This window comes from Trichomycterus rosablanca, chromosome 9, assembly GCF_030014385.1.
Source record: "Trichomycterus rosablanca isolate fTriRos1 chromosome 9, fTriRos1.hap1, whole genome shotgun sequence".
NCBI classification, from domain to species: domain Eukaryota; kingdom Metazoa; phylum Chordata; class Actinopteri; order Siluriformes; family Trichomycteridae; genus Trichomycterus; species Trichomycterus rosablanca.
In genome coordinates, this window is record NC_085996.1 from 5966696 (window position 1) to 5983340 (window position 16645).

General features: G+C 41.5%; 1 protein-coding gene across 1 annotated transcript; it reads left to right on the plus strand.

The window, feature by feature from the left end:
• Positions 1-1117: 1117 nt before the first annotated feature.
• On the plus strand, positions 1118-16569 carry scara3 (scavenger receptor class A, member 3). Its single transcript, XM_063001020.1, has 7 exons — positions 1118-1266; positions 7794-7829; positions 8298-8342; positions 9915-10034; positions 12864-12944; positions 13874-14908; positions 15738-16569. Exons 1-7 carry the CDS (start codon positions 1260-1262, stop codon positions 16178-16180), a joined length of 1767 nt encoding a protein of 588 aa, XP_062857090.1. The 5' UTR covers positions 1118-1259; the 3' UTR covers positions 16181-16569.
• Positions 16570-16645: the final 76 nt, after the last annotated feature.

Consider the following 16645-nt stretch of genomic DNA (forward strand, 5'->3'; position numbering starts at 1 on the left):
TGATACCCAACATGCAATCAAAGATACCCAAGCTGCAAATAAAATATGACTAAATAAAAACTAGGTTTATTTTACCCAGATTAGCTAAAATAATCAACCAAAGTACCCATTTAGAATGAATTCAGGCTGATCTTATTGATTCAGACCACACTGGATCAATAATGTACCATGCATAGCTAATAAAACCCTTACTGGAACCGTTCTGGTTTAGAAAACACTCACAAATATGATTTCCCATCAGCGGTAAGAACTAATTGGTAATAACTCGCAGATGGAGATCAGACATGTTGACTGCAGTAGTAAACAAGTTCCCATGGTTTAGTGGGTTGCTAAAAATACCTCATTCAGTAACGGCCTTAAACTTCTGTCAGAAGTGTTTTGTCAGAGGTATTTTTCTTTCTGTCAGAAGTTTGTGCAAGCAAAGACGGTAAGTATAAATCAAAACAGCTGGTTGTTTGCAAGCTGTAGCCTAGTGGTTAGGGTACTGGACTAGTAATCAATGAGACGCTTGTTATTCTTTTTATTTGTTTACATTTACATTTAGCAGACACTTTATCCAAATTTACACTTACAATTGTGACCAAATACAGTCCAAGCAATTTAGGGTGTAGTGCCTTGCTCAAGGGCCCAACAGTGGAACATGGCAGTGGTGATGATTAAACCAGTGACTCCCTGAAGTGCTGAACTACCACTGCCATATTAGTTGACCCAGTGGGCTGCTGTTATGACAGCTATTTGTTTTTATTACACTCCCCCTCCCCCCAGTTTCCTCCGGGTGCTCTGGTTTCCTCCCACAGTCCAAAGACATGCAAGTGAGGTGAATTGGACACACTAAGTTGTCCATGACTATGTTTGATATAACCTTGTGAACTGATGAATCTTGTGTGATGAGTAACTGCAGTCATGAATGTCATGAATGTAACTGAAATGTAAAACATGATAAAAAATTCTAATATACATTTGTAAGTAATTGGGCTTTGTACTCTCTCTCTCTCTCTCGCCCTCCTTTTTCCTCCCTTTCCCCTCGGAGAAACATGCACTCTGTCTCTCTGTTTTGCACATTGCACATGGTTACAAGCTTCCTCTGGTTGTAGAGGAGTATGTTACAGAGCGGCTGCATCTCACTGAGCTCCGACCACAGATTACTGGACATTTTCACCAGGATTTTAATCTGAGCGGGTAAAGGACTTGTGATGAGTGATTAATCTATCAAGACAAACTGGTTCTTATCTAATCTGAAGCATCACTGCTTAGCAAATATGAAAGGTAAGAAATAAAATAATTGCTATAGTGTTTGACTTAATTTCTTTACTATACACTACTGAAGTTGGCATGTTGTAAGTGCATTTGTAACGTTTATTTACATTGGGTTGTGTTGCAGTACTATTCAAAGACACAATTCAAGTCGAAAAGACACAAATTAGAAACTTCAACCATATCAGTCTATCAATACTGAGAGACAGAAGGAATATCACAGTAACATAGGGGCAATCTAGAGTAGCCAATGTACCTACGGCATGTTTTTTGGAGGGGGGCACCTAGGAACCCAAAGAAAAACCCATGTGGACAATGTTTACAAACAATGACTGGGAGCAAGGATCACACCAAGGTCCTCAGAACCCTGGAACTGTGCGTCACCCACATTTCCTGCTGCAGCTCTTTGTTTGTTTGTTTATTAGGATTTTAAGGTCATGTTTTACACTTTGGTTACATTCATGACAGTAAACGGTAGTTACTCATTACACCAGTTCATCAGTTCACAAGTTTATATCGAACACAGTCATGGACAATTTTTTATCTGCAATTTTGTATCTCCAATTCATGTCTTTGGACTGTGGGAGGAAACCGGAGCACCCGGAGGAAACTCCACACAGAATATATACATTATATATAATATATATTATTATATACTGTATATATATAATATATATATTATTATATATATATATACAGAATATATATATATATATATATATATACAGTATATATATATATACAATTATATATACAATTTATGTGTATATATACAGTATATATATATATATATATATATATATATATATATATATATATATATATATACAGTATATACAATTTTTAATCAGATGTATTCACCTTTATTGTTCAGTGTACCAGTTCTTAATGTCTCTTGTATATATATAAAACATTTTTTACATAAAGGTATGGTAATAAAACTGAACAGCGACACTGAGCCTTGTGTTGACACCGGCAGTGGTATAATGCACCAGTACTACCAAGAACCCAAAGTATGGTGACAGGATGCAGAGCAACCAGGGCTACACTATATATCCAAAAGTATTCAGACACCTGACCATGAGCTTGTTGGGCATCCCATTTCAAAAACAAACTGTATTAAAATATGTGATCTTGTTAGCTTTAACAACAGCCACAGGGAATTCGTACCCATTCAGTCAAAATACAAAAACAATTTGTATAACTGGGTGCTTCTGTTGGTCAAGAAAGCCTGAACTGATGTTCCAGTTCATTCCAAAGCTGTTGAGGTCAGGGCTCTGTGCAGGACACTGGAGTTTTTAGCTTTTCATATTTCTGCTTTGTGCACAGGTGTACAGTCATGCTGGAACAGGGTCTTCCCAAAACTGTTGGTCTGAGTAAAGCAAGCATAGTCTTATTGACTTAGTGAGGTGACTTATTGACTTACTAGTAATGAAGGCGTGGTCTCTGTACATCTGTATCTTTTAGCCCCAAGGTTGAAGACGTGACCTCTGTGCCCGTCAGTCCTTTTGCACATGTGAGTTCCAGTAAAGGAGGCATGTACTCTGTACTCATTAGTCACAGTTGGTGCATGTTTTTGTGCATACCATTTAGTTCTGGTGCAAGAGTTCAAAACACGTTCCAGCTACAGTTTAAACCACAGAACACAACAGTGAATATTTTCTCTAATTTCTTTGTGTTTGATGAATCTGCAATAATAAATTCCTCACATTTCACTGCTTTTAACAGAACCACACATTCCTCATAAAGCACATCTGGAAGAGTTTACTTGTTGACCGAGCGAGGTTCGAGATCCACTCGTCTTGTTTAGGTGCAGCAGAGCATCATTGTTCATCTCTGGGATGTGTGTAATAAACGTCTGACCCCATCGAATGTACATGCAGAAGCAAAACTGCTCTAAAATGACAATATGATACCAGTAGGAGGCTCAGGACGTTTTCCACATTCTGAACATTGAAAAATAATTTACAGAAGACTTTTGATGCTCCACATATTTTTTCTCTCTTTTGGGCTGTTTCTGAGTTTATATAACCAGCATGCAACTGCTTTTAGACTCTGGGACCATTAGAAACGAGGCACATGTACTAAATTATTGCCAAAACAATATATCTACCCTTTAATTTATAAAAAAGCTTAAAAACAGTGAATTAGTTTGGAGCTCAGGATCATAAAGCTCTTAAATGCTCCGAATTGCTTAATATACAGTATATACATATTAGAAGTGTGCAAGATATCGATTACAATTGCTAGACTGCACTGTGTTGGATTGCGGATATTGACTATGGTCATTAAAAATACGGTGGCATGGTGGCTCGGTGGGTAGCACTGTCGCCTCACAGCAAGAAGGTCATGGGTTTGATCCCCAGGCGGGGCAGTCCGAGTCCTTTCTATGCAGAGTTTGCATGTTCTCCCCGTGTCTGTGTGGGTTTCCTCCGGGAGCTCCGGTTTCCTCCCACAGTACAAGAACATGTACAAGAACACTGAATTGCCCTATAGGTGAATGGGTGTGTGTGTGTATGTGTGTCTGCCCTGCGATAGACTGGCGCCCCATCCAGGGTGTTACTGTGTGCCTTGCGCCCATTGAAAAGCTGGGATAGGCTCCAGCACTCCTGTGACCCTAATTAATAGCCAAATAGACTAATAGTTAAAATATTAGGATTATCCCCCCAAAATGGTGCATGGCACTGCCTGTTCCTTAACAGTTATGCATGTGATAGTCAGGGATCTATGAAATGTTGGGCTGATGGTAGTCAGTCGTTCTGGCTGGCATATTGTGCCTCACAGACAAAAACACAGTAGTTAATCTCTGATCACGCGTTAACATTGAAAATCTGTCCAAGTCTCATTTTAAGAGTCTGATCAATCCCTCAATGCCTAGCCCCTGGCCATTTCCCCTAATTATTTCACCTTCAGTGTCTCTCGGAAACACTGGGCACATGAGCATAAGTTCACTCCAAAATCCGCAATTAGATTGTTTGGGAATGGGGGAAAACTGGTGTACACAGAGAAAACCAATATGAACATAGAGAACTTGCCAAAGTCTTAATGTCAGTGAGAGTAGTTAGGGTTCGAACGCAGGTCCCAGGATGCCAGGGCTGTGCAGAACCCATACAACCTGCTGTCCATCAAAATACCCTCTTCATACAGGCATGCCTCATAGTTGCTGAATCTTTCATCACTCTGTTCCTGATTTCAGTAAGAACCTGTAATTAAAAACAAACAGCGACGTCTTTATTCAGGATCTGTTTAATACCTGAACAGCAGGTTTCTCATCTCATATGGATGTAGTTAGTCACTCAACCCTGTTCAGAGTTGAGCTTGAGGCCGCATGTAACATCACCACAATATCTAATATTTTTACAGTGGGATTTATACAGAGCGCAGCTCTTGTTTTTACTGAAAATAGGCAGTGCACTGTAAAACATCTGGACAAGTAGAGAAATGTTTCCTTACCTTTACTTATAAAAATGTGCTTATAGTTAAAGATTTCAACCTCAGCATAGCAGCTTTTGTGGGTTTTTTCTATTTTATTTCTGCATTAGTCTGCATTATTTTATTTCTGCATTAGTCTGCATTATTTTATTTCTGCATTAGTCTGCATTATTTTATTTCTGCATGTAGTCAATTTGTCTTCCGCTGCTGGAGGATCCCTGATTGCAGTCTAGGTGGGTATATTGCTGCTCACGCCTCCTCACGCCTCCAGAACCGTGTCTTCTGCAGGCACTGCCAATTATGCCCGCTAGATGGCTCCCAGCCGACTGGTGGGAACGCCGAGTTTCAAACTGAGGAGTTCAGAATCACTTCAGGTCACTTCTTGGTGTTAATGTGAATAGGGGATGAATAGGGGGTGAATAGGCAAAGACATCAACATGATACGGGGCTTCACATGTTCTCCCTGTGTTGAGGAGTGTTCTCTGTGTATCATGTTTCCTTTCACCTCCAAAAAATGGAAGAATATGGATTGTCTTCCTGTCCAGAGTGTTTTCATGCCTTGTGCCCAGAATTTGCACCCTTGGTAGTAAACATATTCCATGTGGCTTTCACTATTAAGGAGTAATTTTGTGTGTTTTGATGTTACGTAATCCATAAGACTCAAACATCAAACATCTACAAGTGTTGTTTGCCTTCAGCAAACCTTCAAACGTTCTTCAATGCCTCTTCTGTCTGAAACATTCTGCAACCTTCAGGAGTTTTGAAACTTGGCAGTTCCTCAAAAGTCATCATCCCGTCTTGTTTTTGGAGGGGGTGGCTGCCATCCAGAGCAAAGGATCTCCTCCTTTTTCCCTCGGTGTTGTTGGCAGTGCTAATGGAAGTGGTTGGGTGTGTTGTGTTCCAGCGCACCTGTGAAGCCGTGTCTGGGTGGGAAATAGTGCAGAGAGAGGACATTCCTGCACAGTTCTGGACATTTTTCTGCACTTCCAGCACTTTAGTCAGACCAAGCGGGAAAGGTGATGCCCTTCAGCCACCCTGCACATAAACAACAAGGTGAAAAATGAGCCAGAATGGTATAAAATATGTGCTGGATTTTATAGTTATGAGAAGGGCTTGTAAAATAGTTCTTTCTTAAACTTAAAACCAGAAACAGCTGTTTCCCTGGACACGGGGAGAAAATAATGTGGACAGAGGGCTTTCTTAAAGATTTCTACTTCGTTTCCTCAACTCCTCAACTTTGACAGACCGAGCACACAAGGGTGGAAAATGAACCAGCTGAACATAAAATATCATCTAAAGTAACTAGTAAACACTTAGTAATTGTGTCTGCTTTTAAAATAGAAGCGTTAGACTTAATAGATGTTGTTCCACAACGTTTGAGTTCACTGATCTGATTCTGACACTAAACACTTATTAGCACATTTTGTTTCCAGCAGTTCTGTGACTGTTTAACAGATTCAAGTGTTTACTGCAGAACCAGACGTCTACCACAGAACAGTTTATTATCTGCAGATTTTTAATTTCCGACTTCAACAGATTTTACAGATTAACCCACAGATTATTATTTACATCCACTCGGTACCTCATTACACTGGTGACGTCTAATTTAATTATTAAAGCAGTGGACATGCAACACACTCTCTATAACCTTAAGATATAAGATTCAGTCATAGATAAAACATTACTATAATGCTTGTTATCATACATAAAACAGCCAAAAGTGTGTAGACACCTGATCATGAGCTAGTTGGACATCCTATTCTATACTATGGGCATCAATATGGAGTTTGCAGTTATAACAGCTTCAGCTCTAGGAAGGCTTTTCACAAGATTTTGGAGTGTGTCTGCTGATTTTTTCTGCTGAGGTTGGGTGAGAAGGTTTGCAACTCAAAATTCATCCCAAAGTTTTTGTTTTTATGAGATTGGGGTCAAGACTGAGTTCCTCAGTACCGAACTTGGTGAAGTTTTTGGCCATATGTTTTATCCAGCCAATGACAGATTCTCTATTGGAATTCAGTTTTTGATTCCCTGTTTTTCCTCTGAATCCCAAAAACTTGTGCCTGCTCCTCAGTCATACAGCAGGAGTCACTTTTGTGGAGGTGTATCTGTCCCTTTGTCCCTCAGACATGGCAAATTGTGTCTGGTGAGCATTAAAGCAATAAACATTATGTTAAAAATGTAACTGTCTTGTTTTAAATTTAGGTCTACAGTTTACATCATAATATCATAGTCATATTGCAACTTCCTCCATCTCTGCAGACCTCCACCCTGCCCAAGGAGAGCTATAGATCATCAAGCACACAGTCGCTGAATGCTACTTTCCAGCTGCCAGAGACGGGGTCACACAGAAAGCAGTCTGCCATACGTAGAAGAATCCTCGTTCCCTCCCTTAGACACAACCATTTGTGTCTGTGTACGCCAGCACCCGGCTGGTTAGTAGCCAAAATACTGTCCAATATCCATTTGGCCAAATATTACTGTACAGTTAATAATTGTAAACCTACAGTTATTAATTGTAAATCTACAGTTATTAATTGTAAACCTTTAAAGGTTCTCTAGATGGTAAGTAAATCTATAAATGACACATGCGTGTATTATTCAGCTCAAACAAGCTCCACAGTACCAACATCTGTCGGCCCAGCTTACTCCAAGCTGCCAAATCCTGATGTTGATTCTGTTCTGATTTACGACGTGTTTGTTACCGAGGGATCCATCTTCTCACTTCAGTGGTTTATGCTTTTCTCACTTCACTGTTTACTTTTCCTCCTTTACAAAAAATGTAGGACCTTATTACACCACACGGCCTCATGCCCAGCTCCGATTCCATGCCATTGTACCTCTGCACGGTGCGTTACGTTCCAGCTATGACTTCATTCCTACAACGGATCTCATGTGAGATGTTTTCGGTTGTGGAGGGTTGAAGTAATAGGCGAAGGGAAGTGGTTGGGGGGGCTGGGTGCCTAATATGCATTTCGATGTTGTACTTAATGATTTATGGGAACAGTAATGAAGTGTAAGTGTGTTCCTTCCACATAAGGGTTTAAGTATCACACGGTTAGTTGTGATTTGTGAACCACCTGATCCAAATCCCTCTCTCTCTCTTACAGAAAGCTTTAGTGGCTACGAGAATCAACTCTTCAAAGGTACAAAGTTTGCTTTTGTTGTTTACAATGATTCAGAAAGTATTCAGACCCCTTGAGACCTCAGGGCTTCCTCCTTTCCAGAATCATCTAGGTCCCTATGTGTTTCCACAATTTGATCCCACATATGAACACAATCCCTTGGACTTTATGGCTTGTTTTTTTATCCTGTAGTGCTGAGTAAATTAAGGGGACTTATAGACCCGGGTGTGGCCTTTCCAAATTATGTCCAGTCCAATAAAACTTCAACAGCTGGACTCCAGTTGGGTTCTAGACACATCTCTAGGGTTACATTTTAGGTTTACAAGTGTTGAGAGATGGGTAAAATGGCATTATATCCATTCAATCATTAAATCAACAATAGAACAATGATGAGAAAAGTCACGGGTTCTGTTTTCTTTCTGAATCCGCCGTGGTTCTCCCGCAGACATGATTTGTTTATGTTTTGATGTTTTCGATGTGTGTTCTCAGAGGAGGATCCAAATGGAGAGGAGGAGGAAATGCCTCCCTTTGGAAGTGAGTCAAATTCATTCCTCACATCACATCATTAGTGTCCGTACAAAGAATCATTGACATATCCACAGCTGACAGGATAAGAGAAACAATATGTACGCTGTGTGAACCAAACACAACATGTGTGTAATAGCTGTCGTGGGATCTTAATGAATTCTGCAGGACATCATTGTCTTTAATGATTTTAGTTCTTTTTGCAACCAAATATGTTCGTTTTGGTACAGATTTGATTTGGTCACATATTATTAATAGAGTTGAGTTCTGGACATGGGAATGGCAGTCCAATAGCTTCATTTTGGCCTTATTTAGCCCCAGTTGTGATGTGCATTTGGTTAATCATCCAGCTGAAATACCCAAGAGCGTCCAAGATTTAAGAATTTTTTGCACTAAACCTGTTTTGTTGCCAGCAAAGCCCTCAGAGCAAAACACTACCATCACCATGGTTGACAGTAGGTGCAGTGTTGTTGGGTGGGCTGCAGGCTAGCACAAGCACAACATTTTTGTCTGTTGGTTTTCTGGCTCGTCCTGTGGTACTGCCACAGGAGCCGCTCAGGTGGTGCAGCGGTAAGAACACACACTGGAACCAGAGCTGGGATCTTGAATACATCGTATCAAATCTCAGCTCTGCCTGCCAGCTAAGGCTGAGCGGCCACATGAACAACGATTGGCCTGTTCTTCAGATATGGGTGGGATTAAGCCGGATAGGGACTCTCTCTCATAACTGGTGCAATTACAACCGCTGCTGGCTGATTGATGGCGCCTGCACAGAGATGAGAAAAGAGTGCTCTCAGGGTGTGTCCCTCCGTACACAGTGTGCTGTGGTCTAACATACGAGCCCAACATAACTGAGCACTCAAGCTCTTGAGTTTGAATCTCAGTAATGTTATCGACCTGGCCGGGCTGACAGGCACAACTGGCCAAATCTGATGGAGGTTTGGTTGATGGGGTTCCTTGTTGTCACTGCAAATGTGACCTCAAAAAGCCGGAATGAGAGGTAGATGATTTATGGAGGGTAGAAAAGTAAACTAAAACTAAAATAACTAAAACATTTAGTCACCAATATCCAATAACCAAGACGACTGGAAAAGGGAGCCACTTACTTTAATTCTATAGATCTGTATTTTCCTTCATTCAGATGTTGACAAATCTGTGTATTCATGCTGTGATTCAAATTAAACTAGCAGATGTGTATGAGTATTATTATTATTATTGTATTATTATTATATTAGAACTGAATTGGTTTAAGGTAAGTATGTAGGCATACCAAGCTTTCAGGTAAGGCAGGCTCCTGTTTCTCAGCAGTCGCATTAGCCTTGAAGCTGCAGTGCAAAACTGAAAAGACGAACACTGAGAAGTTGTAAACATCAGATTTTTTAACCATGCCATTATTTAAAAGCTTGTCTCTCTATGGAAGGGTGAGTTCTGTGCTTGGAGGCTCCATTAAATCACAGTTGGTTTTAGTGGTTTCTTTTACAACAGTCTCACAAATCCTATAAAAACAGCTTTAGGGTTGATTTGTCGAAACAAAGCATGTCGGTGGGGAATCATGTGCTGAGGACGTGTTTATATCTACAGGACGAACTCGTGCAGGTTGTGTAAAGTGCCAGCATGCTCACTCTCTCCAGCTGGCCGTCCGACTCCTCTACGGTTTCTTTGCTTTCATAGTAATCGCTCTGGCAGTCCTGGCGACTCTGGGTGAGTTTATGTAACTTGACTATATAAACTTAACATGATTTAAAGTATTTGAGTATAAAAGCGCTTATACATGTGTGTCAACATTGATGTCATAGTGTTTTTCATAAGTTTAAGGTGGGATTTGTAAGAGCATGTAGGGCAAAAATATACATGCAGCAAGTTGGGGAGTACAACATTCTATAACGTCTTTTAATTCTGTGACATGGTCTCCTAATTTCTTGTTGATTGCCCCCATCAGCCTGAACCATAATCTATACATTAGGATTATTATTATTAAATTCCACAAATCATTGTCACAACCATTTAAGGCACTTCAGGTCCTCAGATTATCTGCACAAACAATTGTCCATAAGTAAACAGTATATGGAACAGTGGTCTCTTGCAAAGGTGGAAAGACATTTTGCAATGTTTAACAAATGTTTGTAGGATGTTTAACCGAAGTTGAACAAATAAATAATAAATAAAGTTGCCAAAGTAACGGAAACAGGGGCAGAACAGGGGTAGGGCACAACTGAGATCTTACTTTCACAATATGACAGGCTGCTCTGGCCATCTGACACAATCCAGTTCTCAGAAGAAAGAAAAACAGGGAACCCCAAACACAAGCCGGGGACTGTGAAACATGAGCGGGAAGCCCACATTATCACACCCAGCGTGGTTTCGCTATGTTGAGAGGCTCCAGAAATGGGACATCATGTCGCCTCTGGGCCAGTTTGCTCTCCCAGCGCAGTTCTGTTATGTGACCCAAAAAAAAAGAGATACAATTGTGCTGGCATCCCATGAGCCAGTCTGGTATAAAGGTTTTAGAGAAAAGGTAGGTTGCCAGATAAATGAGCTGGCAACTCCGTGAGAGAGAAACCATGATGTATAGAAACACTTCCACATGGAGCAAATTAGTGCTCATGAAGCATAAATGACTTTACGTCAATGTTCGGGATCTCTGTGCAACTTTGAAGATCACAACTCCAACTATTCCACATTACATGTGGATTAATCAAAAACTTGAATGCTTTTCAGACTTTTGCACACAATTAGATGTTCCAGCAGGACAAAGACCCAAAACATGTGTCGAATCTGGTTTCAGAACAGCAAAATTCCTCACCTCAACCCTGAACTGTACTAAGAAGTTAAGTCTTTGCTGGAAGACCAGCTCTACAGTGGTGTAAAATCTACAATTACCTCCATGAAATAATATTCTTAAACCACTTATTCTTAATGCATTTGGCTCAGAATCAGACCAGCATTTAGAAGAAACACCCCCACCATTTCAAGTCCCATATCCTTCTGCAGGGACGTAGGAGTGATATATAATTACCAGTGATTGTCCGAAGGGGCCCGTCCTACCTACGGATGTGCCTCCCAGATATTTCTCAGTTTTTAACATAATCACAGGCTTGCAGGCAAATAAATCAGAGCTTGCAGGCTCACAGATAATACCGCAGGACCACAACCAGATTACAATGCCCACCCAACTCTGTGGTGAACCAGATTTATACCGACAGCATTAAGGACCGTTCCATCAGCACAGCCACAGTGTGGTCTGGCAAACGAAAAACAAAAAAAAGACACTGTAAAATTCCAGCAATATGATTTGCTGGCAGCGCACAACAATAATAATAATAAAAGCTTGTGGGAGCTAAAATGTCTCTATACACATCTGTTTCAAATTCCCTGTTTCCCAAAATGGGTGTAGAAAAACAAGCTTTCAAATAAGGCATTTGATTTAATTAAATCTGTCGTGGAGGAAGATTAAAAACTAATAAACTGTGATCTGTGTTAAGAACATTGTGCACCAGGGGGAATATTTACCAAATTCAATCATCATTAAATAGAGATTCTGTCACTGTAGCTCATGTCTTTTAATGAAAACTAACATTTGATATGTTTAAATGTACACTGATCAGCCATAACATTAAAACCACCTCCTTGTTTCTACACTCACTGTCCATATTATCAGCTCCACTTACCATATAGAAGTACTTTGTAGTTCTACAATTACTGACTGTAGTCCATCTGTTTCTCTACATATTTTTTTAGCCTGCTTTCACCCTGTTCTTCAATGGTCAGGACTCTCACAGGACCACCACAGAGCAGGTATTATTTAGGTGGTGGATGATTCTCAGCACTGCAGTGACACTGACATGGTGGTGTGTTAGTGTGTGTTGTGCTGGTATGAGAGGATAAGACACAGCAGTGCTGCTGGAGTTTTTTAACACCGTGTCCACTCACTGTCCACTCTATTAGAAACTCCTACGTAGTTGGTCCATCTTGTAGATGTAAAGTCAGAGACGATCGCTCATCTATTGCTGCTGTTTGAGTCGGTCATCTTCTAGACCTTCATCAGTGGTCACAGGACGCTGCCCACGGGGCGCTGTTGGCTGGATGTTTTTGGTTGGTGGACTATTCTCAGTCCAGCAGTGACAGTGAGGTGTTTAAAAACTTCATCAGTGCTGCTGTGTCTGATCCACTCATACCAGCACAACACACACTAACACACCACCACCATGTCAGTGTCACTGCAGTGCTGAGAATGATCCACCACCTAAATAATACCTGCTCTGTGGTGGTCCTGACCATTGAAGAACAGCATGAAAGGGGGATAACAAAGCATGCAGAGAAACAGATGGATTACAGTCAGTAATTGTAGAGCTACAAAGTGCTTCTATATGGTAAGTGGAGCTGATAAAATGGACAATGAGTGTAGAAACAAGGAGGTGGTTTTAATGTTATGGCTGATCGGTGTAGTTTCATTTGATCAGGATCTCTTTTTTAAGTATTTTGTTTCTTTTAGTAATTAAATCTGTAATTAATTAGATCTCTTTTCACCAGTTTATAGGAAAGTGGACAACTTATCTGAACAGAAACTGTCTTACGATGGAAAGATTGCCAAAGTCCAGGAAAGTATAGAAGGTAAAACTGCTTGCAATACACAGTGGTGTGAAAAATGACCTGCCTACCTTCTGATTATCTTTGTTATTGCACATTCGTCACGCTGAATTATGTCGGATTATTTAACAAAACATGAAAGTAATAACACAACCTTCTCACTGTCAAAAAAGCAATTTCAACTTTGCTTTATCCCATTTAGCAGACGCCTTTATCCAAAGCGACTTACATTACAGTACAGTCTGAGCAGTTGAGGGTTAAGGGCCTTGCTCGAGGGCCCAACAGCAGAAACCTGGCAGTGGTGGGGCATGAACCAGTGACCTTTGAATACTAGGCCAGTACCTTAACCACTAGGCTTGCCCAAAATTTAACCAAATTTAACTGGTAAGCCAGTTTCGCTAATGTAATTGATTTCAGCCACTGCTGTAAAATATACACCGATCAGGCATAACATTATGACCACCCATACGCAACAAACTGTGATGCACTGTGTGTTCTGACATCTTACTATCCAAACCAGCATTAACTTCTTCAGCAATCTGAGCTACAGTAGCTCGTCTGTTGGATCGGACCACATGGGCCAGCCTTCGCTCCCCACGTGCATCAGTGACCCTTGGCCGCCCATGACCCTGTCGCCGGTTTAACGCTGTTCCTTCCTTGGACCGCTTTTGATAGATACTGACCACTGCAGACCGGGACACACCCCACAAGAGCTGCAGTTTTGGAGAAGCTCTGACCCAGTCGTCTAGCCATCACAATTTGGCCCTCGTCAAACTCACTCAAATCTATCTACACTAATATATCCCACCCACTAACAGGATATTTAGGACCCCTGCCTACACTGGCTAGAACACAGCCTGTTTTTCTTGAGATTTAAACTTATTTACATTTTGGTTTTGCTGTTTTTTGCTGATCCTGTAACCATTTAAACCAACAAAAGATTTTTTTTGCAGATCTCAGCGCTGTGAACAACTGTACCGAGTGCTACAACTTCCACGAAGAGGTCGCCAAGCTCAAGAAGGACTTTGAAGACATTCAGAAGTTGGTTCTGGGTCAAAAGCAGCTACTGGACCAGACCTCAACATCTCAGGGCACTTTAACTCAATCCAGCAACAGGATGATGAGAGACGTCCAGGCTTACGGGATGACCATGCAATTCATAAACCAGTCACTTACACATTTCCTAAATCAGGTAAACGGTTGGCAGGCTGTGGTGACTGAAACTGATCAGGGTATGAAGACCATGGTCGAAGATCACTATGATTTGAAGGCTACAGTACAGCAAGTCAACACAACTGTAGCGCTCAGTGCCTTGTGGATTGATGCTCTGCAGAAAAAGGCTGAAGAAGATGCGCTGGTGTTGCAGAAAATGACAACCGACTGGCAGAATTACAGCAGGACGCTAAACTCGCTCAAGTCCAACTCCAGTGCCACTGTCCAAACCATGAGGAGCATCCAAAGTGGCATCTCCGCCACAAATCAACGGATCAGCCAGAGCTCAGATATGGCACAAGAACTCACCTTACAAGTCACAAACCTTCAGATGCAGCTTGACAATGTTTCGTCATCCATAGACGAGCACGAGGAGAACATGCACGACCACCAGTACCATGCCAAGTACTACGAAAACAGGACTAGCGAACGGTTCGTGACGCTGGACACCAGAGTGAATTCCATGGAGCTGGAGATGGAAAATATCGCTTCCAGCATTAATGCGACGGTCAACCATGTGGAGAGCATGCACAAGTACATCAATATGGAGTCCACGTCCTGCCGTACGAAGCTGAGCAGTCACAGTCGAGACCTGCTTAACCTTAACAGCTCTGCTTTGCTTCTGCTGAACCTCGCCGATTCCTTGAGGGCGCAGTACATGCTTCTCAACGTACGTCTGGAGATGGACGTGAGGAACCTGTCTATGCTGATGGAGGAAATGAAGCTCGTGGATACCAAGCACTCACAGCTGATCCAGAACTTCACCATTTTGAAAGGTATTTCCTTAACAGCAGTGTGCACTAGGAGTTCCAAACCTTTAGAGATGCCAATCACCTTACTGAGCTGGCTTATTACTCGTTTGTCTATGGCTAAGTAAAGGTTTTACCACAAGTCATCACAGTCACTTGTTATTGTACTGGACTAGTAATCAAACGGTTGCCTGTTCAAGCCCCACCTCTGTCAGATTGCCACTGTTGGGCCCTTGAGCAAGGCCCTTAATCCTCAGTTGTTTAGATTATATACTGTCACAACTCTAAGCCGCATGCCGAAAATGTAAAGCATTTAAATTATTGTCTAAATATTTAAGGCCACAACCACCTTGGAAGACTTGGAGTCCTAATCTTAATACACTGTAATATTAGGGTGGTAGGGTAACAAACCTTATTTAAAAATCTTGGGACTGTAGGCAAACTGCGAACAAAAAGTAGAAGCATTGATTCATTTTGATTGAAATTGTAGTTTTGATATAATTTGAAATATTTTATTATGGGTCGATCTGTTTCCACCACTTCCTTCAGCAACAGGAAGCACAGATTGATGTATTGTAGTCCTAAATAAACTACATTCCCCACTGGCTACTGTGCTCATCAGTGCTCATTTTCGTGACCTGTACTCAGCGCTATATCAGTGTGATCTTGGATCCACACAGTGTCTCCAAGAGTCCACACAGAGTCTTTGTCTCACATTGATGCAGGCTGTAAGGTAGACGACAGGTTTGTAGTGATCATTTCTACACTATAACCAACAATTTGCAAACCTTGTTGCTATATTTTATGGAATAGTGCTGTGTAGTGATTTAATAGACTGACCTCTGTTGTCTTGTAGGTGCTCCTGGTCCACCAGGTCCAAGGGGAAACAGAGGCGAACCTGGATTTACAGGACCTAAAGGGCCTATGGGATTCAAGGGAGATAGAGGACTTACTGGTGTTCCTGGGCCTATGGGGCCGAAGGGTTTTATGGGACCTAAAGGAGTTCAAGGGTTACCTGGCTTCCCTGGTATGAAGGGAAACCTGGGACCTAAAGGAGATAAAGGATCCTTGGGAACAACAGGACCTCGAGGTGAGAAAGGACAGAAGGGTGACATGGGAGTTGCCGGCAAGGATGGGATACAAGGTCCGAGAGGACAAACAGGAATCAAGGGTCAGGTAGGACTTCCTGGTCCACATGGAATCCCTGGACCTAAAGGAGATCCTGGTCCTATCGGGCCACGTGGACCTCCGGGACCTCCGAGTCCGCCCGGAACTACAGGGGACCTCACTTTTGATTAAGAGGAAGTTTGCATTTTTGATTGTGGACTTTAAATCCTGCAGTCTTGCTGCAGTATGTGAAGTTTCAGCCCACTCAGACTGTAACACATGCTGGAAAAATGGAACAATGGCTGATACTTTACCAAACAAAGACCTTTGACTTATTCATGTACCTTGAATTTTAAACTCCACCATCTTTTATACTGTATACTCCTACGTTAGTCCACCCGCTAGTGCTCTCCATTCCATTACAGTTACCAGTTTAGGATAATAAGCGTTAATTATGTTCCTTCTCTCAGATACATAAACAAATCCACAGATTTTTTTATTTGCTGTTACATCATACAACAGCTGAACAAGCCCTGAGGAGAGCGCTTGAGGGGAAAGTGTTGGCTAATGAGCTGTTTTTGTCCGGGAAACAAATTCAATCCTTTCTAACCACATTGAAGCGCATATTAGTACTTCTTATAGAAAAAAAACGTGGTA

Excerpts from the sequence above, each read along its gene's own strand:
- scara3 (XM_063001020.1), top strand. Across the intron at positions 8,343-9,914 it reads GGAAATGCCTCCCTTTGGAA|GACGAACTCGTGCAGGTTGT; the intron begins GTGAGTCAAATT and ends TTATATCTACAG. Across the intron at positions 10,035-12,863 it reads GGCAGTCCTGGCGACTCTGG|TTTATAGGAAAGTGGACAAC; the intron begins GTGAGTTTATGT and ends TCTTTTCACCAG.